A 24,951-nucleotide genomic window follows, 5' to 3' on the forward strand; every position below is an offset into this window, starting at 1 on the left:
GATAGAGAAACTAAAGTGACAATTAGAGGGTTGAAGTCAATTTGAAAAACGTTGGTTTGAAAACCGGGTTGCAATGGCCGAATTAGAAATCCAAATTATGATAGTCTTAGAGGAGTGATTGGCCAAATGGCGATCTCAAAGAGACCCAACCTATGTGGCACCAACTTCATTTCGAGTGTTGACTGCCATTCGAGGTACGGACTTAGCTAGAACTAGCCAAGAGAACTCTTTGGCTGATAAGGTTCTCACTGAGGAAGAGTTACATGTTCCCAATAGACTCGGACAAGGTACCATGCTACTCGATGTTGCAAAATATCTATCGTTATTAAGTATGCTTCCACGAGTACTGGATGCATGTGTCACACTCCAGTACAATCCGGAGTTCTACAATTGGTTTTTATCCTCGTGAAGTGACATGGATTCGTAAATATGTATGTAAATAAACAATGAATTTTGCGACCCTGTATAGATAGCATCAACACACAAGCAATGATAGTCAAGCGCAAGAAGAAGAGTTGGATTTGACAGGCTGAGCTCCTCAGGTCCTCCTCTCACCACACATTTAGAAGTCGTGTGACCATTCCCACCTCCAGGTGGAGGGCATGCAACCCTCATTACCGCCATAGGAAGCCCTGACCAACATCTCTGATGATGTAGACGAGGCATCGTCCCTAACTATGCACCTTTCCCCTTTCCGGTCTATTCTTTTGGGGATGAGCCCTGCCCCACTCCATGACAACTAGTCCATACAACTTAGCATAAGCCAAGATTTGCTAATAGTTGGAGGCAAAACGAACATCATCATGGGGGCCATCCCTCTATAACAAACATTGCATGCCTCACCTCTCTCCTCCCAGTCATATGCGCTTGATAACCCACTGTATAATCCCTTCCATGCGAATAGTTTTATCCTGCATCAGGGCCTAATCCTTGGTTCGCATTTTGCAGGTCCCCTCTACGGTAGTAGTCATGGACCACATAGTACAGCTAGCATGCAAGGAAGCTCTTCGCCGTCGGAAAGAGTATAAGGCACTAACGCCCCCACCAGAACGCCACATGGCTACTCTAAAGAGGTACGCGCCGAAAAGCGGCTCCAAACGACACCGCCCAAGACGCAGGCCGAAAACCCCCCAAGCCAAGAGGACGAGGACTCAAGGGAGCACACGGGGTGTGGCAACACTAGTCGTGCAGGCTCCCGGCAGACAATCGGGCACCAGATGCTCGAAAGAGGAGAGGGCAGCTCGAGACAAGCAAGAATTTGATGCATTGTTTAAAAGCATTCTGGAAACAGTTGTGGCTAGGAACTACACCATCCGAGTCCCAGCCGACATCTTTCCCGCCCAGCCTCACAGGAGCCTCTCACCGGCACAGCCTCAGTCGCACAACCACCCGGACTCGCCCCGCCTTGTACAAATAGAGTAGCCCCTATGATATAGAAGCTGCTTAACAAAGCCCATCCTGCCATAACTTTTTGTCTTTAAATGGTTAAAGGGGCAGACTCCCTACCTGTATACACTTTCCTTACCTACTGCTAATCTATGCCACGTCTTTAACAAGCACCGGAATATACATCGCAATTAGCATCATAGGATTTTGATTAAGTAATATCTTGACATGATTGCATCTGTTCGTTGTACTTGATGCATACGACTTGCATATACTCTCATGAAGTGACAAGTGGATGCAGGACGACGCAGATCTTCATGCGAACGTGTTCAATGCCCAACTCACCGCAAGACCACTCACCCTTGCCGATCGCCCATGTCGCATGGCCCAAAGCATGATCTTAACCACTTTCTCTTTCTGGGTTACACTCTACACCAGGCACTCACGGCAGCTCTTACCTTAATTGTATCAACATCGCATGTTCCAAAGAGGGTTGCAAAATCTCAAGTGTATCTCCCCATCTCAACAACTGCATCTCCAACAACGAGGCTAAGACACACTCATCGCTGTAATATCCATTTCCTGAGCCTTCGAAGCTTGACATTCCCCAACCCATTGAAAGGCTGCTAGCCTCAACATATTGCAACGGTTGTACTCAGGTAAGTCACCCAAATAAAAAAAAGAAAAAAATGAAAAAAAGAAAAAAAAAGAAAAAAAAAGAAAAAAAAAAGAACGAAAAGCTAAAAAGCACCCACGATCACAGCACAACACCTAGGGGTCCTCAAATTAGGTACGTCCAGTGACCTTGGTCGGCTGGCTCCGTCCCTATTCTCCTAGCCCTTCAACATCACCCACAATTATTCAGGGCACATCAAGGGCAGGACATACCTAGAAAGCTTGTCTCGCCTATGGGTAGACCTGTCACCCTGACCCATTCGCACGATTCCCTCTTGCACTCTACCTTAATACCATTGCAATCAATCATGGTAAGCACCGCACGAATGGCCATGAAAAGTACACCATTCTCATCAAGCAAGTCCAATAGCTCCCAGCTACCGAAAGTGCGGTGTCCCTGTGTTCAATTATGCTACATCGTACAGTCACAACGCAAAGGATGTTTCATACATCTTCGCGTGTACTTCTTCTCAACATGAACAACTTTGCTTCATCCACACATTGTTACGAGAAACCAGCCCGCGGTCTTCTAACTACATAATATCTAAGTATGCACACGTACTCATATACTATCTGCACCAAAATATATACACAGTTTGGGTCCTCAAGTGCAGGACAATACTCTCCTTGCTTAGAGTTCAACCTATCTCCCAAACTAATTGAACTACGTCTTGTGCACGATAAAGAAGACTAGCACTGCCCCTAGGGAGAGACCACCTATGAGAGGTTTTCAATTGCAGGTATTGAAGACTCCAACGAAAGTGTCGTTCTCTCTTCATCGATACTCAACTCTGAATTCGTATCCTTTATCATCCTGCAAATCCGCCAAGAATCGTCATGTGCAAAATCCCCAACAAACCAACACTTGTGCTAGCTGACAGTGTAATCCCCAACAAAGAACAGCCCTACCACCAACTCCAACAATCCTACCACCAGCCACCTAGGCCACCAACGTCCCTCCAACGACCTTCCTCCACACCACCACCAAGACTCCACGGCAACCATAGATATCCCTTCCACCCACGTCTTCAATGCATGCCAAAGCCTGCTACCTACAACAGTGAGTGCCATGGGACTGACACTCGTCTAGGAGAGGGGTCATGTTAACCGTCAAACGAACAAGGTGGAAAATCTGGAAAAGCTAAAGCAGAAGACAAAGACCGAGGCAAAGTGAAACGGAAAACGAAGGCGTGCCAAGAAAAATCTAGAAACACAAAAAGCGCAAAAAAATCCTAAATAAGGAAAAAAGACGCACAAGGAAAAGTGCAAGTCAATACTTCTGTAAAAGAGCGCAAGCGCATCATGATTTAATTTAAGGAGCATCGGGCTCTCAACCATGCAATTTGTAAATGTAGACGGGCAGTGGAAAGGAAGCTAGAAAGATAGAAGGACAATGGGAAAAATGGCCTAGGTCACGGCCGGTCATATAAAAAAGGGGATAAGGAGATGACCGCCCAAAAGGGATTTAGGGTTTTGTATATAAAGTTGAAAAGTAAATGAGAAGCTCATTCTTGTGTATGGCTAAAAGTGGTTCTCCTCTTCTTCTTCTTCTTCTTGCTTGCTTGCTTGAGCTTGTGCTTGAGAGAGGGAGTGTGAGAGTGTGAGGGAGTGAGTGTGTAAGGATGAGGGACCAGGGAGGAGAAGCTCTCCATCTTCCCCTCTCTTCTTCTCTTCTTTTCTCTTCTCTTGCTCATGGCTATGGAGCTTGTAGCCTGGAGCTTGAGGATGGAGCTTGCTTGAAGCTTGCACTTAGGTCGTGGAGCTACCGGAGTGCGCGGGAGAGGAGGTAACTCATTTCGACATCAAGATAAGGTCACTACACTCATAGGATCGACGGGGCGTCGGCTAGGTGAGAGAGAGCCATCAGAGCTCGCTTGAAACGCTTGAAACAATAAGTGGTCCGTGGGTCTTAGCGGTTGAGCGTGAGCTCCCTCTACAATTCTCCCCTTTGCCAATGTTACAGCACTCTTCACCATGGTGTGATTGGATGTTTGTGATTCCTGATGATTTTGAGAAAATGTCAGCTAACCAAATTTATCATCAAATGGTGGTTGTCAAAAGATGGACCACGAAAAAGGCTAACAAAGTATGGCATACTTGGGATAGTAAAAAGAAGTGGCAAGAAAGACTCATCTAGCTTTGGAAATCTAAGGTTCCGTATCAGGGTAAAGTGTTCATGTGGAGGCTACTAATTGGGGGTCTTCCAACTTGTGATGTGCTGCGAGCCCGCAAGATCTCTATTGGTCATTGTGTGTTCTGTACTACATGAGATGAAACAATGCTTTATCTTTTTGTCTCCTGCCCTGTTGCTAAATAAATTTGGAGTTTTGTTTCCCGTGTGTGGTCCGCGACAACTCAGCACCGGTTCGCTCATGAGTTATGGGAAACATGATTCCCTCGTCTTCTTTGCATTCCGATTATTCCTACCTTTTCCATTTCCTTAGATGGACAGCCCCGTGACATACTTGGCATACTCAGAATGCCTTCATTTTTGATTCAGTATCGGGCATCCATGGGCATGTGGCCCATGTTCGTGGTTTAGTATTATGGCATCCTCTATGGTCTCAGATAATCTGGTTCTTCCTGACATTGTTGCTCCTTGGCTGGATATTGTTCGCTCTACCCCAGCTGTCCTTTCTGAGTGACCTTCCAGAGTTAGAGTTGTGATAGACTTTTAGTTGTATCTGTGTTTTCTTTTCTATGCTGACCTGATGGTCTGATGTAAAAATGTGAGACTTGTATCCTTTTTGTTTTGGTTGGCCTGAAGGCAGGATGTAAATATTCCAATATTAATATACACTCATTCACGAAAAAAAGAAAGAAGATTTCCAATTGTTAGACAGATTTGGCACTTCATTTTCCAAGCATGGACCTCTATCACATGTCAGCAGACGGCCATCCAACCTCGGTTTTTTTGGTAAAATGCAGTCCACAACCATGTTACATCCATATCCTCATCTCTTTCATTTTATGCGATGGACTGGTCTTTGGCACATCTGGCAGACTCATAATGCATTCATTTTTGACTCGGCCTCGAGTATCCATGATCATGTGGGTCATGCGAGAGGATTGCTATTATGGCAGATTTCTTCCATGATTTTGGCTGGTTTGATAGTCAGCAAGGTGGCTGCTCCATGTCTACATATCGTTTGCACTACCCCTGTTGTGCCCACTTCATGATCCCGTTCTCTTGTCCCTATAACTTTGTATCTAGGCAATGTCATTGTAGATAATTTGTTTTTAGCTTGATTGCAGACTAGGTGGTTGTGCAATAAATTTCATCTAATGAGAAATCAAGACTAACCTAGAAGTAGTCTAGGGAAGTAAAACCTCTAGAAATGATAAGATGCAAGCATTAAGCCCAGTTGTGTGCAACACACTAAGCTTCCAAAAAGGTCAGAGATGCTAGTGTGTAGTTATCCAAGAATATCCATCTAGCCTAGGATATGAAGATACAATAGAAGCTAGTGGGATGATGATTATAGCAATCACACATTTGTGGCCTAAAATAAATTATGTTTTCTTAAAAGGGCACAAACTTTCAATCTTTGACCATAAACATTGCATCTAGTTCCATGTAGACTTTTCATTAAGGAGTAGTTGGTTATTCATGTAGAAAGCCAATCATGGTTATTTGAGGTTTCTCTCTCTCATTTGAGAAGCCCATGTCCTCAAATGTTTCTCGAAATGTTTCGGGTTTTGCCTGAAACACCATGTGGGGCCATTTCAGGATTATAAAATGTTTGGGTCCAAGAGACGCATCAAGAAATTTTGGCCATGTTTCAACATTTCGCCCTGCCTCAAGTGGCATTTCAGGCTGTTTTGCATAACTAGGGTTTTCAGAGACTATGGAGTCATGGAAATTGACGAAAGGGCTAAACTTTCAGCAGTTTCAATCGTCTCTTCTTGATACCATTACCAGTCAGACAAATGGTATTCACAAACTGAAGTATTGGATGATTGTGATGTTCCAATCACTCCATTCACAGTAAACATGAGTTGTGAGCACTGGTTTAATAGTCAAGAGCTCTAGAGACAGGTGCAGTACGTCCAAACAAAAATGATATTACTCAAAATCTTAAGGATTGTAACTGTCCATTGCAGAGCTTCAGATCCATAAGAACAGCAGGAAAATGTATCTACACTTGATACAGCCGCTCTCTCAATAAAGCTTCAGCTTTGTAAGAATGATAGCAGGAAACTGTATCTATACTTGATAGAGGGTTTACCTGAGAGCTTTTTAAAGAATCTTCAGGTTCCTTTTAACTCAATGCAGTACAGCAAGATGACTTGAAAAGATTTGTCTTCATCCAACCGTCTGTTAGGCAAAGATGTCTGATTAACCCTGTACATACCCTTTCATCCAATTGTCATTTATCTTAATAAAATGGTGAGAACGGGAAGGTCCAAGTGGCTCAAGCATACAGTGATGAATCTTGCTCTCTTATAAAATACTAGCCAAAGTTTGGAGATACTGATGAATACTATTAATATGTATGTCAATCCTCCACTGTTAAAATCTACATCAGCATCAATTGTTTGCATCAAGTAATGTCCAAGTCGCTCAAGTATATAGTGCTGAAGCTTTCTCTCTGATAAAATACTTTTACAAAATTGCAGATACTGTTTGGCAATCCCTCCACTCTATAAAATCTAAATCAGCATCTGTTTCCATCAAACAATGTCCATTCGTATAAGATTTTATGGCCTTAAATTTTTGTTCACAGAATGGTGCTTACAAGATTGCATTAAAGGTTCATAGCTTCTACAAGAGAATCCAAGTGGCAAAAAGTGAAGGTGGCATGGCTTTGACATTATTGTAGGATGATTTGTAAGTAGGAGTAAAGGTGGCTAAAGCTCCATGGAGAGAGAGAGAGAGAGAGAGAGTATTTCTACTTTACGAAAAAAAAAGAGAGTATTTCTACACCTCATTCATCCACGTCAATATGGTTTCATTAAAGGTCGGAATATAATGCACAACATTTTGAATGTCCAGCTGGGAATCAATTATACCAAAGCTTCTAGCCAGCAGGTTATGCTTCAGCTAGATATTGAGAAGGCATTTGATCATGTTACTTGGTCATTTTTGTGGCAATTAACATCTACAATGGGTTTTGGCCCCTGGATGATTCCTCTAGTTGATACCATCAGTCAGGGTGCTATGGCCCATATTGCTCTTAATGGAGGGATTACGGAGGAAATCGCCTTATCTCGGTCTCTTCGGCAAGGCTGTCCACTCAGCCCCTTGCTGTTTGCTTTGGTAACTCACCCGATGCTCTCATTATTGGATAAGTTGGCAGCTCAAGGTGAGATAGTTGGGTTATCTCTTCCTGGTGGTGATCAGCTGGTGGGCCAATCTTTGGTAGATGATTCTTTTATGTTCCTCAAGGCGGATCCTATTAATGTCAATCGGGCAATGGTGGCCTGGAACCTTTTTGCTTTGGCATCAGGTCTTCACATTAATACTCAGAAATTCACCCTTCTCTCCTGTACGGAGAATGATCTACAGGCCTTGGGATGGAATGGAATGGTGATCCCGAGGGGTAATATAACTAGACACCTGGAATATCATATTGGTGTGGAAGTCGCTCCCCGTGCTTTGTTGGATTGGATGGCATCCTGAATTCATGACAGGTTCATGTACTGGAAATCTCAGGGTTGGCCTCTTCATGTTAGGCTAAAAGTGGCTCAATGCATTATGATCAGTATGATTTCCTTCTTTCTGCCATTGCTGCCTTGGACCAAGAAGTCCCTTTTGGATTTGGTCCAGCCTATTAGATTTATGCTGTGGAAAAAGAAAGGCAATTGTTTGGGGCAGGTATGAATCTCTTAGCAGCATGTCACCACTCCGAAAAGGATGGGGGGTGCAGCTTTGTTGGATGTTAATTTGCATATGGCCACTTTGAGGCTGTCCCTTTTGCAGAGTCTATGTATTCAGTGTTATCCTTGGTCAGATATTGCCAAATTCTTCATAGAAAAGATTGGCATCTCTCATGGAAGCACGGTTATTCATGCTTCCCGGTGGCATGCGCTTAATTCTACGAGGCCCATAAAGGTCTCCCAATCTTTTCTCATTTCTCATTTAATTGCTTCCTAGCAGGAGATGCTTCATTTCGTGAGGAGAAAAATTCGTTGCAAGGAGAAATACTCGCTCTCGAGGTTGTTGGATTGGCCACACAAAGATTTGCAACGAGATAAGTTTAATCGGATGGCTAGGTTAGGGTTGAAGATAGTCTGTGATGGGGTAATTCTTGGGCAGCCCCGCCTTTATTCTTTTAGGCGTATTCGTTAGTACTTTAGGGTGCCTCGTGGATACAGGGACATTTGGTCGTCAATACAAGACTGTCTTCAGAGCTGCTCTCCTTTGCCTGCGTTACAGCCATTGCATCCATGGCGTGACTGGAAGCTTGTGCTTCCTGATGACTTTCAGAAAAGGTCAGCGAATCAGATATATCATCAGATGGTGGAAGCTAAAAGATGGGGGGAAGGTTAATAAGTTCTGGCATCTCAGGGATACCAAAAAGAAGCGGCGAGACAATTTATCCAGCTTTGGAAGTCTAAGGTTTCGTATCAAGATAAAATGTTCATGTGGAGGTTGCTCATTGGGGGTCTTCCAACGGAAGAAGTGCTCCATGCCCGAAAGATCTCTGCAAGGCGCTGTGTTTTCTGTACCACATGAGATGAGACATTGCTTCACCTATTTGTCTCTTGCCGTGTTGCGCGATAGATCTGGAATTTCATTTCCCGTGTGTGGTTCTTGGTGACCCAACACCGCATACCAGTTCATTTGTGGATTATGGGAAATATGTCCTCTATGCCATCTTTGTCTTCAGATTGTTCCTGCCTATTCCATTTTCTTAGATGGACAGCCCTATGACACATATGGCATCCATGGGCATGTGGCCCATATGCGTGGATTGGTGTTACAGCAAATCACTTCTATGATGTTAGCTGACCTGGTCCTTCCGGACATTGCAGCTCCCTGGCTGGCGATTGTTCGCTCTACTCCAGCTGTTCTTTCTGTCTGATTTATTAGAATTGGTTATGTAATAGGTTGTTCTGAGAGCCTGCTCGTTTCTTGTAAATTTCTACAGAGACAGTGTGAGAGAGATTGAGTATGCTGACCTGATGGTCTTATGTAAATATTTACTACTTAATTTAATTATCTTCACGAAAAAAAAAGAGAGAGAGAAAGTAAGAAAGAAAGTCATATTAGGCCAAATCGGCTTATGAGACCAAAATCTTATATCTGAAATGTCAAAGAATTTACCATGTCCCAAAACAGCTATCATCTAATGCTATGACTCTCTAGATGGAAAATAAACAATGAATAATACACTTTTTGTTGAGTCAAGCATAAATGTTTGAGATTCTTCATTAAGAGTCATTCTTATGACATGCATAGTTGCCTTTGTCATAATACACTTTTTGTTGAGCCAACAATGAATAATACACTTTTTGTTGAGCCGAGCATAAATGTTTGAGATTCTTCATTAAGAGTCATTCTTATGGCATGCATAGTTGCCTTTGTATGTTGTATGGTACTGTTCGTGTTGTATGGTTTGTACCATACCATCCTATATGTTTTTATATGGATCCATACGAAAAAACTGCATGCTTTTTGCCATCGCATCTAGCGCATTCCTGCGTGGCGTAAATACGTTCTAGCTGCACATTGGATGCTCTATGTTGTCATGTGTGGCACTTTAGGGCATAGTATGGGGGAGTTTCAAAAATGCGGAAACAGAAATTGGAAAAACTAGAGTTTCAGAGTTTTGGCCAAATTTTGAAAATGGGGAAATGGCATTTCGGATTGTACACTAAAATAAATACAATTTATGTGGGTATGTAAATATATCAATGCCTACAACATGTACCCAAATTTCATACAAAACTTTGAGTCTTCATGTCATATGATTGAAATCATAATTCACTACACGTGTCACGTCTCATGAGTAAAAAGTTTAGACTCAATGGTTAAAATTATAATGTATGACTCATGAATCATCTATGATCTGAAGAGCGGTGAAGACTGACATCAAGAATAGTGGAACAAGATCTATAATAAGTAAAATCAAGATACAATGACACATGTAACTATGTCATGACTCATGTGAACAATCTATCCAAACTCCAAAGTCCAGTGAGCACTCGTACTAGTCTCTAGACTCTAGTAACTACTAATTACTGAGTAAAAAGTAACAACATCAATGAACAAATTGGCAATTGGTTACTGCAGTCTATAATGCTAAACTAACTCATGAGTATCTACTACCATGAGTTGTAGCTCATCCGAATTGAGCTCAGACTCTAGCATTGACTTTGCCCATGATCACCTGTGACCCTCACTCTTGTTGGGAATAAAGGGCCATCGTGGCTTTTATATGTGCATGGGTGTGAACACATCCTTAGCACATTTGTACTTTCATATATATATATATATATATATATCTAAAAAACCTAAAGAGGTACACTCGTCATTGTACCCACAAGTCGTGCTCACTCTCCTCTCCACTCTGCACTCTCTCTCTCTGACTCTCTGCTATGAGAAAGCATTGCGTGTCTCGATCCTTGCGCTCTCTGTCACAACAAACTGGTGTCAAAGCGGGTTACGGGCGTGAGGTAACTAGCCGTAGGCAACAAACAGTTGAGGCGACCAAGCTCAGGTCACACACTGCAGACAAAACAAGTCGCACATGGCAGACAGATAGCGCAGGCAGCCGTCAGCAGACGTGGCATACGACAGGTCCTGGATGCTGAAGAGTAGACGATAGTTGCTGCAAGCATTGCAGGTGCAACAACTGAAGTCAGATGGGTAGATGCGCAAAAACTGCGTCAGCAGGCAAAGTTAGATGAGCTGACGACATGCAACCAAGCAGACGGACAGTGGGCACATCAACAAGAGCCACACGTCGGGACCAGCGGGGCGCTAACGGAATGGGGTAGTCGATAGGAGCCACGCGACGGACTGGAGACGCTAGCACAACCCGGGTTGGCAGGTCAACACACCCCCATCGCCGTCACATTTTTTCAAAAGTCAAGTTTTTTTTTCTTTAAAAATCCCTTTTATCCCCTTTTCCCTCTGACAAGGTTTCACATGTGGAAGCACAGAGTGCAGATTTGTGCGATCATGGCCCAAGAATTTTGGGGCTTTTTACATTTTAGTAAATTTTTTTCGATTTCACTAAAATTTATGCACACCGGATCCTAGAAATTTGGGGATTTGTTTAGATTTGATGCGAGTGAGACATAACAGTGATATTTCAGAAATTGCAGGGATTTGTGACATTTTGCCTCTGACATTTGGGGCTTTTCATGTACATGCGAAAATTGGGCTGAAATTTACCCAATTTCTTGGCATTGATGCACATTGGTGTGAGAGAGGACGGCAGGATCGAAGCTCAACACAAAAAACAGTAGACATTGTGAGAGTGAAGCACAATACCCAATGCAATAGACTGAAAGAGTGTAAGCTGAAAGTACAAGGTACAACCCTTAAACCTTAGGGTTGTAGGGGGTGTTCATACCCGAACACAGTAAGTGCCCGTAAGTGTGTGTCATAAGCACATACGAAATAATACCATAAGTCTGGGGGAGAAAACCTCTCCTACTGAGAGTAAAAAGTGCCCCAATGTCCTACTGATCACCGACACTCCTATGTGAGCGTAGCCGTAAGTGAGGCGTGAGTGAAATACCCAACAATTGGACCCTGTGCAATTTGGGGCTTTTGCTATTTGGGTAAAATTTGTGCGCCATTTGGTCATTTTATGTACATGCGGGTTTAATTCCATGCAATTTGAACATCTAGCACTTGCAAAAATTGGGGGGTTTTACTGAAATTGCTCTATTTTGGCAAAATTGGCCTATTCTATGCATGTCAGAGATAGTGTGGATGTATGGTTGATGCTTTGAGTACAAAAATTTTGGGGTTTTTGACCGCGCGTGTCAAATTTTGTGCCCGTGGGTGCATGTACAATAGAAAATGCAGCTAAAATTTGGGACTTATCATGTAATGTGATGTATTTGCCCTTGAAACAGCTGTAATCAGTTGTGGAGTGCTGTAGCACAAGGTTTGGTGCTTGTGAAAATTTACTTACAAATCTGAAATTTCTGCTTCTACGTGGTCATTTATTGCCGGTTGGTACTTGTTTGTACCTTGGTCACTTGTGTAACAGTTTGGGCCTGCATTTGCTGAATTTTTTTGTCACATTTGGGCTGAAAATCATGGCTGGCAGTAGTGACAACAATAATCTCATGCGCATTAAGAAGCTTGAAGGAGCACATAAATTTGTAGTCTAGCAAAAACAGTGCTACAATATCCTATTGCAGAAGAAGCAGGCAAAGCCGATTAAGACCAAAGGGACAAAGCCCACAAATATGGAACACGAAGATTGGGATGAGTTAAACGAGCTTGCACACTCAACAAACAAGCTATTGATTTCCGATGCCTTGTTGTTTAACATTGACGGTTTGGATTCTATCTATGCTATTTGGACTTGATTGGAAGAACTGTATGCACAGAAGAGTGCCGCAAGCAAAGTGTATTGGCTGAAAAAGAATATGGATTTGCGTACAAAAGAGGGTACAGCAATGTCTACTCACTTGAGTGAGTTTGACTCTATTTTCAGCCAGCTGGTTGGCTTTAAGTTCTTGATTGATGAAGAATTTAAAGCTACGTTCTTGCTTTGCACTTTGTCTGAAAGTTAGGATACATTCAGGACTGCTATGAGCAATTCTAATGCGATCCTTTTATATGTTGATGTAGAGAGTGCTCTACTCATACTGGAAGAAATGAATCGGCAGAACAATGCATCCAGTAAGTCTTCCAGTGCTTTGCATACTAGGGGCAGATCACAGTAGAAAGGAAAATCTCATAGCAAGGGATGCAGTAAATCACATGGCAAGGATATTGAATGCCATCATTGTGGCAAGAAGGGTAACTATAAACGTGACTGCTACAAATGGAAGAAAGACACAAGAAAGGGCAAGAAGACAGATGATAGCAAGGAAGAGAAGAAAGAGAGTCAGCCTAAGAAGAGCAGTGTCAAAATGGAAGAAGTGAATGTAGTCACTCATGACAGTGATAGTGGGAATGACATACTCTTTGTCTCTTCACACTTTCGTACACATGCTTTACTTGTAGATACGAATGATGACATGCATACTTGGATTCTAGATTCAGGTGCTTCCTCTCATGTCACCCCTCATCGTGAGTGGTTCTCTAACTATACAGGGGGTCGACATGGTGTTGTCCATCTTGGGGACAACTATGCATGTGACATTGCAAGTATTGGCAGTGTGCAGTTACAGTTTCAGCATGGTTCTGTCTTCACACTTCAGCATGTACGGCATGTACCTCAACTCAAGAAAAGCTTGATTAGCACAGGGCAGCTAAATGATAATGGACTTCATACCACCTTTGGTGATGGAAAATGGAAGATCTATAAGGGATCTAGAGTGATTGCCAAAGGTTGTAAAAGTGATACCTTGTATCCCCTCCATGTATCTAGTGTGAGTGATCATGTTGTTGCTGTGACCGAGCAGCCAAGTGTTTCTTTGTGGCATGGCCAGTCGGGACACATGAGTCAAACTGGAATGAAAGTGCTTTCTCGTTTGGATTACTTGCCTTATCTTAGTTATGCTGATTTTGAGCATTGTGATCATTGTGTTTATGATAAACAAGCAGAGACATCTCATAAGAAGTCTCTTTCACTGAAATCTTCTCCTCTAGAGTTAGTACATTCTGATGTATGTCAGATGCCAGGATTATCTTTAGGGGAAAAGAAATATTTTTTCACATTTGTCGATGATGCTACACGGAAGGTATGGGTTTACCCTATTCGTAGCAAGAATGAAGTGCTTGACAAGTTCAAAAAATTATTGGCATTGATTGAAAATCAGACTAATAAGACACTTAAATGTCTTCACTTTAACAATGGTGGGGAATATGTGTCCAAAGCCTTTCAGGCATTTTGTGACAGCAAAGGAATAAAGAGGGAGCTCACTGCCCCTCATAATCCACCCCGAAATGGAGTTGCATAGCATACAAATCGGACCATACAAGATAAGGTCCTGTCTGATGCTACATTACCCCATGGTTTTTGGACAGAGGTTGTTATGACAGCCGTACACTTGATTAATCAGTCACCAAACAGGTCTTTGGAGGGAGGGAGTTTCCCAAGAAGCGTCGTCGGCCAAGCCACCTTTGTATGCACACTTGAAAGTGTTTGGCTGCAAAGCATTTGTGCACATTCGTAAAAAAAAATACAGCAAGCTTGGGCCAAAGTCCTAAAAATGCATTTTCCTAGGATATAGTGACAACGGTGAAATGGGGTATAGATTATGGGATCCTGAGAAAAGGAAAATAATACGCAGAAGTGATGCTATCTTCTAGAAAGATCGCATGCATAAACAGCTCGAAAAGACTAAGGAGGTCCGTAGGATTGTATTCCGTGAAGAAATACCTTATGGACAGCAAAATGTGCTCTCTATACAGTAGCAAATACCTGTTGTAAATGAACCTGCAAATGCCGAAACTAATGCTGGAAATGATCAGCCAGTCATTGCCCATAATGATGAGCCACTGGATGTGTAGGAACAGCCAGGAGGATAGCAAGTTGTTAATGCTGATCTGCATGCTGAAATGCCAGGACAGCAAGCTGAAAATGGAAATTTGCAAGAACAGCCAACAAACAATGATCATTGGTTAGGAGATCGTCTAGGGCTACTAGACAACCTGAAAGATTTGTTCCTAGTGCAAACAATGTGACTGATTATGTCATGTTGACAGACTGTGGTGAACCGTCTTGCTTCAAGGAAGCAATGGACAGACAGGACAGAAAGAAATGGTATAAAGCCATGTTGTCAAAGATAGAATCTCTTGAGAAAAATGGCACTTGGGACTTAGTGCAGTTGCCTAAAGGGCAGAAAACACTTCCATGTAAATGGGTTTACAAGATGAAGGTCACTTCTGGTTCCTCCCCAAAGTACAAAGCAAGATTGGTTGCGAAGGGGTACAAGCAAGAACATGGAGTTGACTTTGATGAGATCTTCTCTCCTATAGTCAAGATGACTACATTGAGAATCATTTTAGGCTTGGTTCCAGCTGAAGATATGGAGCTCATAGAGATGGATGTAAAGACTGCGTTTTTACATGGTGATCTACATGAAGACATATATATGCAGCAGCCTCAGGGGTTTGTGGCACAAGGGAAAGAGAAGATGGTATGTAAACTCAAAAGGAGTTTATATGGGCTGAAACAAGCACCAAGAGAATGGTATAATAAGTTTGATACATTTTGTGCAGTCTCAAGGTTTTCATAGAAGTCAAGTGCATCACTGCTTATACCCCAAGAAGGCAGCAGATGGCAACCTAATTATCTTAGTTCTGTATGTTGATCACATGCTAATTGTTGGCAGACTCACTGAAGCAAAGTCTTCATGGCAGTTTTGACATGAAGGATCTTGGCGATGGAAATCATGTTCTTGGCAAATAAATACTCACAGATAGGTCAAAAGGATTACTCTATCTATCTCAGCACGAGTATATCTCCAAAGTTTTGCAGCGTTTCAATATGGAGGGGGAAAAAGCAATTGGGGTTCCATGCCTCCATATGTGAAACTCAGTGCAGAGGATAGCCCTTTTTCAGATGAGAGATACACTTTGTTGTATTTATTGGTCTAGTTTCATAGGCCACCACACTAGTGTTTCAAATACATTAATATGCTCTCCTTCTTCTTCTTCTTTTTCTTCTTATAACACTCTCACATTGTCCATCTTATGTGCTCTCAAAGAGTTCATACATTTTCTTCTTTTTAACAATGTCTAGAATGGGATGGGCTTGAAGTTTTTGTCCTAGCCATGTATAACCTTAATGCTTAATGTAAATTTGACCTGCAGTTGTTACAGTAGCCATACATTTTTCTCTCTAGTCATTAGTATCTTCCCTTTATTAAGGCTTTGAATCTAAATTCTGCTCTTATCTGGGCAGGCCCTTGTGATTACATCACCTTGTTTTCTATTACACTTCAAATCATACAGGGTGCCAACTCATTTTGGAGTTGACATTCGCAAATAATCTGTCCAATGCTAGTTGCTATCGCTGGATATAACTGCTTCTATTCAATGGAGTGCTTACAAAAATAGGAAAAAGGCATAGCAAAAAACTACTTATCCCACAGTAGAATACACCATGCTAACTTTGCAAATGTCAAAAGTTCAAGAAGACCTGGATCAGCAGGAGCCCCTGGCTCCCTAGTACCCCCAAGGATTCCTAGCCCATGCCCTTATTCCAGGAGGAGCACTGACGTTAGTTAAGAGCTTCCCAGCCTCTCTCTCAATAGGCCCTGTCTCATATCTACATCGTCCAAGCACTAGGTTGATTATTATTTCAACAGCAGACCTTGAAGTTTTTCCAATCCCATTTGTATACCTAGCAGTTTTATGGCTTCTTGATGAATCCCATAGCCTTTCCTTCAGCATCATTTCCAGGCCTTTCACATCTTATCATCTCTTTCTCTTCTAGACTTGCATCTATGCCTTTCAGCAGCACTGGATCTTCTACACATCCTCCTGTAGGAGGTATCATGAAAATAACCTTTCCTCCAATTTCTCACCTCCCTTGGAAACAGGAAGCAGCAGTACACAGAAATAGAAATAGGAAGAAAGCAACTTGAAAGGGAAGGTGGAAATGACAAGTGGACAGAACTGAAAAGAGTAAGGCAAAATCACAGGTGGTAATGCGTCCAATGGAAACTGCAAGCAGAAACAGCCTGATGGTTAGAAAAACAATGGGTAGGAAAGGGCAAACTGAAACAAGGACATAGTGGCACGAAAATGCGAAGAGGTGCTTGTGCATCTCATTGAAGTGAAAGCTGTTCTCAACCTGTAGATTTAAGGAAAACTAATGGCTCTGCCACGATGAGTGTTAATCCAAAACTATATCATACTCCTACAGTGTATCAGTAAACAATTTTAAAACATAGAATTTGATTACCTGGAGGTGTGCTGATCGCATATTGGCTTCACAAAAGCTGCATGAAACTAGGCATGCATCTGAAAATTAAGACTGTCAATTAGTTTAAAGAAGGGCAACTTCAGCATGAATGTTTAGAACCGAAATGTCAGAAACCTGTTTCGTAACTTTATTTCCAGAGGGCATAAAATAAAAAATGCGTTCTTTTACAAACGGATTTTTAATTGATAAAGATGTTTAAAACCTCTATGGAACTTTCTCTTAAAGAAAAAAAGGCCAATTGAGTAAAAGTGATAATACATGAGAGTCAATTCAGTAAAACATGGTACGGGTCCATCATTGACTAATGTCAAAGTTAGACAAACTATACTATGATTCAGTCCTTAGACATCATGACTCATACATATTATATAAGGAAAATCGAAATAAACGTGTCACATAGCCAGCTGATTGAACTACTTTTGGAGCACTCTGGGCAGTGTGGGCAGTGTGCCACTATTTTAATATTTTATTGCAGGTGGACTGTTTTGCCGCAGTTGGCCAGTTTTTTACTGGCAGACCTGCTTTTTATTTGGCCTATTTATAGGCTAGCTGCCGAGGGTCACACATTACTTCATACTTGGTGTGTGGATGTGAGAGAGCTCCATCGGATACATCCAAGAGCCAATTGTACACATCTGCTCCCTTTATTCAGCATTCATTCACTGAAGATTTCTGTGATCTACTGTCTATTTCTGTCTCCCTCTTCTCTCAGTGTTCATTTTCTTTCATTCTAGTCATACGCTTCCACATTCAGTGCACTCTACAGGGCATCAAAGCAGCATAGAAGGGCTGATTGATCATGTGCAGACCTAAAAAGGAGATTTCAACACGACAAGAGACTACCATTTCAGCATTGAAGGGAAAATGGGAAGGTTGTGCATCAACACACCGCTGAGATGAGTGGACAGCCCATGAAATGAGCAAAGTTACTGATTTTTTGCAGGTTTTTGGCTGTTCATCAAGGAGAAAAGGCTGTGTTTTCAGGCTTTTGCTGCAGATTTTGAGTTTTCATTGCCTTTGGCAGTTGAAACACATAACGGACAATCGGAGGATGCCGTAATAAGCTGCGTTTTTGGAGTCAAAGGTTGCTACCCTTGTTTTTGTGCATGCTATTCAAGTTACAACGTCTTTCAAGCTCATAAAGTTTCAGGCTAGTATGGACCATAAGTTCCCCGTGTTACTAGCTCTTCCTCAAGATTTGAAGCTCTATGGAAAGAATTACCACTTATGGCTGATAATGATGTTTGCCATCTTTGAATCCTATGATTTGACAAAGCTCGTGACTAAGGCCATAGACTACCCTACAGCCCATGCTTTATCCAAGCTCTCTCCTAATGAGAAAGTCGAGTCGGCGAAGGCACAAGCATATTGGGAAATACTAAATGCCTACATCCGATCATTCCTATTTCTCTCCTACACCCTAGCTGTGATAACCCACATAGAGCATTTGACTATTGCTTAGGAGATATAGCTCGAACTGGACCATTTGTATAGTTGAATGACCGTGATGAAGTGGATGTTTCTAAAGGTATAGAAACACAAACATTGAATCCATCTAAGTTCGCTTCCATGAGGGAGCATATCAATACTTCACCAATTGCAAATGCAGGTCTAGAATGCAAGGAAAGCGATTACCTTAGAGGGCATGGCAATAGCTCTTCTCTCGCACTTACTACCCTAATTTAGTGCATTTTACTCTGCCTCCATTGCTTCAAGGTGGATAGACACCCTTAACTGGGAGGATTTGGTTCCGATGGTCTTAGATCAAGAGAAACAACTCAGAAATTAGAATGCTCCCAAGACAAAGGCATTGACATGTGAATCTTCTCAAGAGAAGGGGAACAAGAAGAAGAAGAAGGATGAGAAGACCAAACAAGGATTGCCCTCATGAGAAAAAGGACACCAAAAAGGAGAAATCCATAAAGAACTTAGCAATGGTGGTTGTTCCTTCATAAACCGCATTTCTCCATTTGGAGACGATTCAGTATTCTACATTGGCAACTTTTGATCTAGCGATGATGGCCCCACAACCTCTTGAGTGGATTGTGGACAATCGCACTTTCAACCACATGACTCCTCGATATTATTTGCCCGTATGCATCCAATGCATGGGCAAATTCTCATTTGTGAGACATCTCTTCGGTCCCTATCAAAGGAAAAGGTGATATGCAAGTAATTTTGGATGGGCATGGTGGTACTCACACATCAAAAGTTCTCTATGTGCCACGTTTTGGATATCTTCTTTCCGTGAGAAAAATTTGTGCCGTTTGCCTTTTGGTCAAGTTCGATAGGGACTCTTGAGTTCTTCATGGAGATTCGTGACAGGTTCTTTCTACATGTCACCAGGAGAATGGAGTCTACAAGATGCGCACTTCATCAAATTTTACCTCTCTTCTTCTTTCCTGTTAGATATAGACCGAGATATGGCATGCTCGGTTTGGCCACCTAAATCATGAGTACCTTAGGAAGGCAACTCACGGGTCGGCTTGTTTGTGGATTACCAAATATTGACGTGAGCCACCCAGCATATGCATCTTGCATTTGGGGCAAGCAACATTGAGATGCGATTCCAAGCAAGGCTTTGCAAAGAACAAAGGAGTCCCTAGAGCTTATTTCGACGGACTTATGTAGACCAATGAGGACACACTCCTTGAAGGAAAGTTTATACTTTATGCTAATTGTTGATGATTTTAGCAAGATGACATGGTTAGATCTCGTGCAGTTGAAGTCTAAAGCATTCTCACACTTCAAGGATTGGTTGCTCTTCAAGGAGAACACATCTAATAGGAAACATAAGACCTTGCACTTAGACAAAGGAGGAGAGTTTGTCTCAAACAAGGAAGCTAGGTTTTGTGTAGATCATGGCATTCACGAGGAGTTTGCTCCAGCACCAATACACATCAGGAGAATGCCAAGATTCCTTGTGTGATCAAGTTAGCGTAGACCATGATGAAGCATTAGCAAACACCAAAGTGTCTATGGAATGAAGCAATGGCCAGTGCTGTCCATATTCTTAATCGATCACCTATCTTGGCCGTAGTTAATATGATACCTTTTGAGACTTACTTTAGTCAAAAGCCAAATGTGTTTTTTTCAAGGTGTTTCAGTGTAATACTTCTATTCACATCCCAAACAAAGAGACAGTTATGTTTGAGTCAACTTTCCAAAGACAAGTATTCGTGGCACATAGCTCAAAGTTACAGGAATATATGCTTTATAATCCGATTTCACAAGAGATCTACATGAGTCAAGATGTTCAATTCGTCGACTTTCCAATTGTAGAGGGGGATGCTAAGCATTGCATTCTTGGATATCTCGGTCACACTTGGGCACCTAAGCTAGTGCCTTTGGATCCTATACCTCTTGAGGCTCCCCCATCAACAAAGGACGAGATTTCTTCACCACCAAATTCACCCATTGAGTCAACATTGGTGGATGTTACAAAGACTTCATTAGAGGCAGAGCGATATGGGAGTACCAACCTCCTCCTCGTACGCCACTTGATACACTCCATGATGCACGGATTGAGGGAGTTCCTAAGGAGTGGTAGTCACAAGATGGCCCATGGCGATCTATTGTTTGATAACTCATGCCATACAAGACAAGAAGCCCACCTCCATGAAGGAGGCTTTGCACTCACTACGTTCAAAGAAGGCTATGGAGCAAGACCTGGAGTCTATTGGATAGAATGGTACTTTTGGTAACTTGTGCTATGGTATGTTCATAGTAACATGATTGGAGTCAAGTGGGTCTTTCAAACTAAATACCTCAATGATGACACTCTAGATAAGCACAAGGCATGGCTCATTGCTAACGGGTTCGAGCAATTAAGAGTGGATTTCCATGATACCTTTGCACCTAGACATAGAATAGCTACCGTTAGGGCCATTATTGCCTTAAAGAGGCATCAAAGAACGATGGTTTATTAGTTGGATATGAGGTATGCCCTCCTTAATGGTTATTTAAAGAAGAGATCTATGTCCAGCAATGTTCTGGCTTTTCCTCATCCAATGGAAAAGTTTACAGGTTAAAAAAGCCCCCTACGACCTCAAACAAGCTCCGCATGCTTGAAACGAGAAGATAGTCTCATTCCTCCAAACAAAGTTAGTCTATTGGCGTTCCTCTGTTGATCCCCACTTGTACCTCCACACATCACCCGGAGGGCATGCTTTGTTTCTCCTTTACATGAACGATCCCATCCTAATAGGTGACCATTCCCAAAAGGTCAAGGAGGCACTATTTGACAGGTTCAAGATGATGGATATGGCCTATTTCACTTCTTTCTAGGTCATGAGATTTCGCAAGCTCCAAAGGGAATTTTCATCTCTCGGTTGAGGAACGTAGCAGCTTTTTACCATGTTTAAGATGGAGGGTTGTAGGTCTATTTCTACTCACATGGATCCAAAATGGAGGGTATGTGTCACAAGGACGTGAAATTTTGATGTTTTGCTTATGTTTAATTGACATTTAATTAAAGGATTAATCAAATGTGCAATTAAAAGATGCACATCTGTTGCACATGTGAGCTGCAAGCTACTTTTTTTTACAGTTGAAGGCCCAAGGATCCTGTGACACATGTCAGTTTGCCCCTACGACCATTATTAACCATTAAATGTCAGTGGTGACACTAGGGCCTAGGCATTAAATATTGGATTAATGCATGTCCAAGGGTCAATTAATGCATGACCACTTTGGGTTGCAAATGGACTAGCCAATTAATTTTTGGATGGGCAAGGTCAATTTTTTGGGCATGGATTAAGGGCGGAATTAATTTTCAGAATTAATTAATTAAATGGCTAGAAATTACTGAAAATGGATTAAGAAAGCTGCCACTTGGCCAAACTTTCCCATGCAAGTGGAGGAAAGGCTAAATAGGGCTGAAGGGAGAGGGAAATCTCATTTTTTCATTTTGGAGCTGTTGGAAAGAGGTGTTGGACTGTGGCTGCCAGCTTTTGGGGCCATTTCCCAGCCATTGGAGACCACTTTGGTGATGGAGATTGCATATTCTTCACCTTGGGAAACTGACAATTGCTGCTGATGCACTTTCTCCTGAAGATCACAGACTCTGATGCTCCTATTGTTGTTAGTGCATCCATTTGGGGCTGGTACAGCAGGGCAGCAGCAGATTTTCATCAGTTCTTCGCGACAAATCTCAAAATTTTCTCTCTCTACAGCATTCTCTCATCTCCTTCAGCCTATGCTCAGCCATTCTGAGCAATTCTTAGCCATTCGGAGGAGATCTCAGCCATTTTTGGTGGGCTGATCTGTAATTTCTGCAGTAAACCCTAATTTACAACAGAAATTAGGATTTAGCAGCCACCTTGGGATCCACGCCAGAGATTGGAGGCTCAAGGGACTCAAATCAGCAGCTGATAATTGAAGATTATCAAGGCATTTCAAGAGCCAACCCATCCTGAATTGATTTGGGGCAGCATTTGGCCAGCCAAGGGTCAAATTGGAGAAGAAGTCCTGGGTGATTCAAGGGGCAAATTACCCAAAAGGCTTGCTGGTCATTTATGACAGCAAGAGCAATTGGTTAGCAAGAGGAGATTCAAGAATCTCAAGTTGTACTCCTTCCAATTGAATGAAAGCTAAAGAAATACCGCAAGGGGCGCCAGTTTTGGGGCCAAGAGGACGTCTACTGTCCAAGAATCTTATGGTAAAGTGTGTATTTCATTTTATGTGCATTTATTCGTTGCTGAAATTAACTCTTAAATCAGGTTATCACCACCCATTCCAAGAAGAAAGGCTGGTTTCATGGTTCCGTTGCCGGGACACATCAAATCTCTTGATTTGGTGGGCCCGAGGCACCTGATTGCAAGCCAAAGCTTTGTGCTAGTGCTAATCTTTGTGGTCAACTGAGAAATTACGATTATAAAAGACCCACGGGTGATGATCCAAGCACATGGCACCAAAAAGAGACCAACAAAGTGCCAGCATATGACTTTCGGCATCCAAAATAGCCCCACCACCCATGCAATTCGAGTACATACATGCGACCAAGAAATCCATAAAATGCTAGCATGCAAGGAGTCCTTCCATAACATGAAACGAATGTACTGAGTAAGAGCATTCAATGTAGTAGCAGTCCAAGGTAGCAATGGCGAGAAATATGTGAGCATTGGCAACATAATTGTCTGAGCCACTTTGAGGCGAACATGGAAGGGCCAAGCCTGCGACTTCCAATACAGAAACTTAGCTGCCAGTTTCTGTGAAATCCACTCTGGTAGTTGCTTTGGCCGAACATCAACACCCAAAGGGTACCCAAGTTGCCTGACAATGGAGCCACGGGAAACAACCAGTCCCTACCAGTCCAATGACTGTAAATCAGACTCTGTGCAACTGAGAATGGCTGATTTGAAAGCATTGATACGAAGACCAGAAGCATGACCAAAGAGCATCCAAACATCTAATGCCTTGCGAATATTGTCCTTGTCGGCACGCAAAATCATAAAGCTGTCATCAGCCAAAGATTGACTAATGAAGTGTTGTCCAAAAGGAAGAGACAATCCAGTCAACTGAGTAGAAGTTGCCATATGAAATAACATCGAAAGAACCGGATGAGTCGCAAGGGCAAAGAAGAGAGGACTCAAAGGGCAACCCTGTCTCACAGAACGTGCAAGGACAAATGGCTCAGTAACACCACCATTTAGCATAACTCACGAAAAAGCCGCAGCACTAATGGTGTAGATCAAACGAGACATCCAAGTACCAAAACCGATAGTAGACATAAGTTCTGCAATGAAAGACCACTCCAAATAATCAAAAGCTTTTATCCAGGTCCAATTCAATCAATACCACCTCTTGATTAGAGTGCCTTACATAGTCAATAGCCATTTGCACATTTAAGATATTATGCAGAATGTTTCGGCCCTTAATGAAACCATATTGAAGAGGATGCACAATGGCAGTAAGATGCTTCTGGAGCCGATTCGCCACCACTTTCGAAAAGATTTTATACGTCGAACCCATCAAAGAAATTGGTTGCCAATGTTTCAACATTGACGGCGAAGGAACTTTTGGAAGCAATTTGATAAGACCTTTCCATGAGGAAGGCATGAACCCCATTTCCCAAACCTGCTAAAACATAGCCGTCAATGGCTTCACCAGTTGGGAAGTAAAAACCTCAAAGAATTCATTGCTGAGACCATCCCAACCGGGACTTTTATCCTTGCTTCACCAGTTGGGATGTAAAAACCTCAAAGAATTCATTGCTGAGACCATCCCAATTCATTGCTGAGACCATCCCAACCGGGACTTTTATCCTTGGGAAAGTGTAACAAAACATCCATAACCTCCGCCTCACAAATATCTGTCTCCAAAGTAGTTTGCATGTCATGTGGAACCTGATTGCGGACCAAATCATAGAAGACTGAGCGTGCATGAGTAACTTGGTCAGAAGGTGAAGAAGCAGAACAAGAAGGTCTAGAAAGTAATTCCTGCACATATTCACAAAAGTCTGAGGATCAATGACCATTTGACCTTCTGGATCCTGGAGTCTAGTCATATTTTCGCAAGCAGGAGATGCATGTAGAGCTCGAAGGAACTTATGAGTCTGACAAGCACCATCTTGAAAATTCTCAGTCAAATTTTGCAATTTGGCCTGCTAATAAGATTTTAACTGAAACTCTTTAATAAGATCAGCCAAACGCATCGCCAGTGACAGCAGAAATACATCATCTGGAGTCTCCACCAGTAGAGACTGAACCAAAGCCAGTAAGTCCTCCGCTGCTTCTCGACGCCACCGACAAAGAGAGGCATGATGGATCCCATACTACCGAACAACCCGCTGCACATTAGAGAACAATCGTTCAAAAGAAGCATTGCCCTCAGAGGAGAAGTCCAATAAAAATCTATCAATCAATTGCTGCAT

The 24,951-nt window shown here is 42.3% G+C and overlaps 1 protein-coding gene across 1 annotated transcript in view; it reads right to left on the reverse strand.

The window, feature by feature from the left end:
- The window catches only part of LOC148008682 (uncharacterized), a 115,976-nt gene that overhangs the window by 12,492 nt on the left and 78,533 nt on the right, over window positions 1-24,951 (reverse strand). Inside the window, exon 6 of the mRNA XM_087674079.1 lies at window positions 17,058-17,116. Within this exon, the coding sequence (XP_087530205.1) occupies window positions 17,058-17,116 (59 nt within the window). The remainder of the gene's footprint in view (window positions 1-17,057; window positions 17,117-24,951) is intronic.

The sequence above is a fragment of the Lygodium microphyllum genome, unplaced genomic scaffold, assembly GCF_053477565.2.
Source record: "Lygodium microphyllum isolate KBCC unplaced genomic scaffold, Lygodium_microphyllum_v1.1.10 scaffold_85, whole genome shotgun sequence".
Classification (NCBI taxonomy): domain Eukaryota; kingdom Viridiplantae; phylum Streptophyta; class Polypodiopsida; order Schizaeales; family Lygodiaceae; genus Lygodium; species Lygodium microphyllum.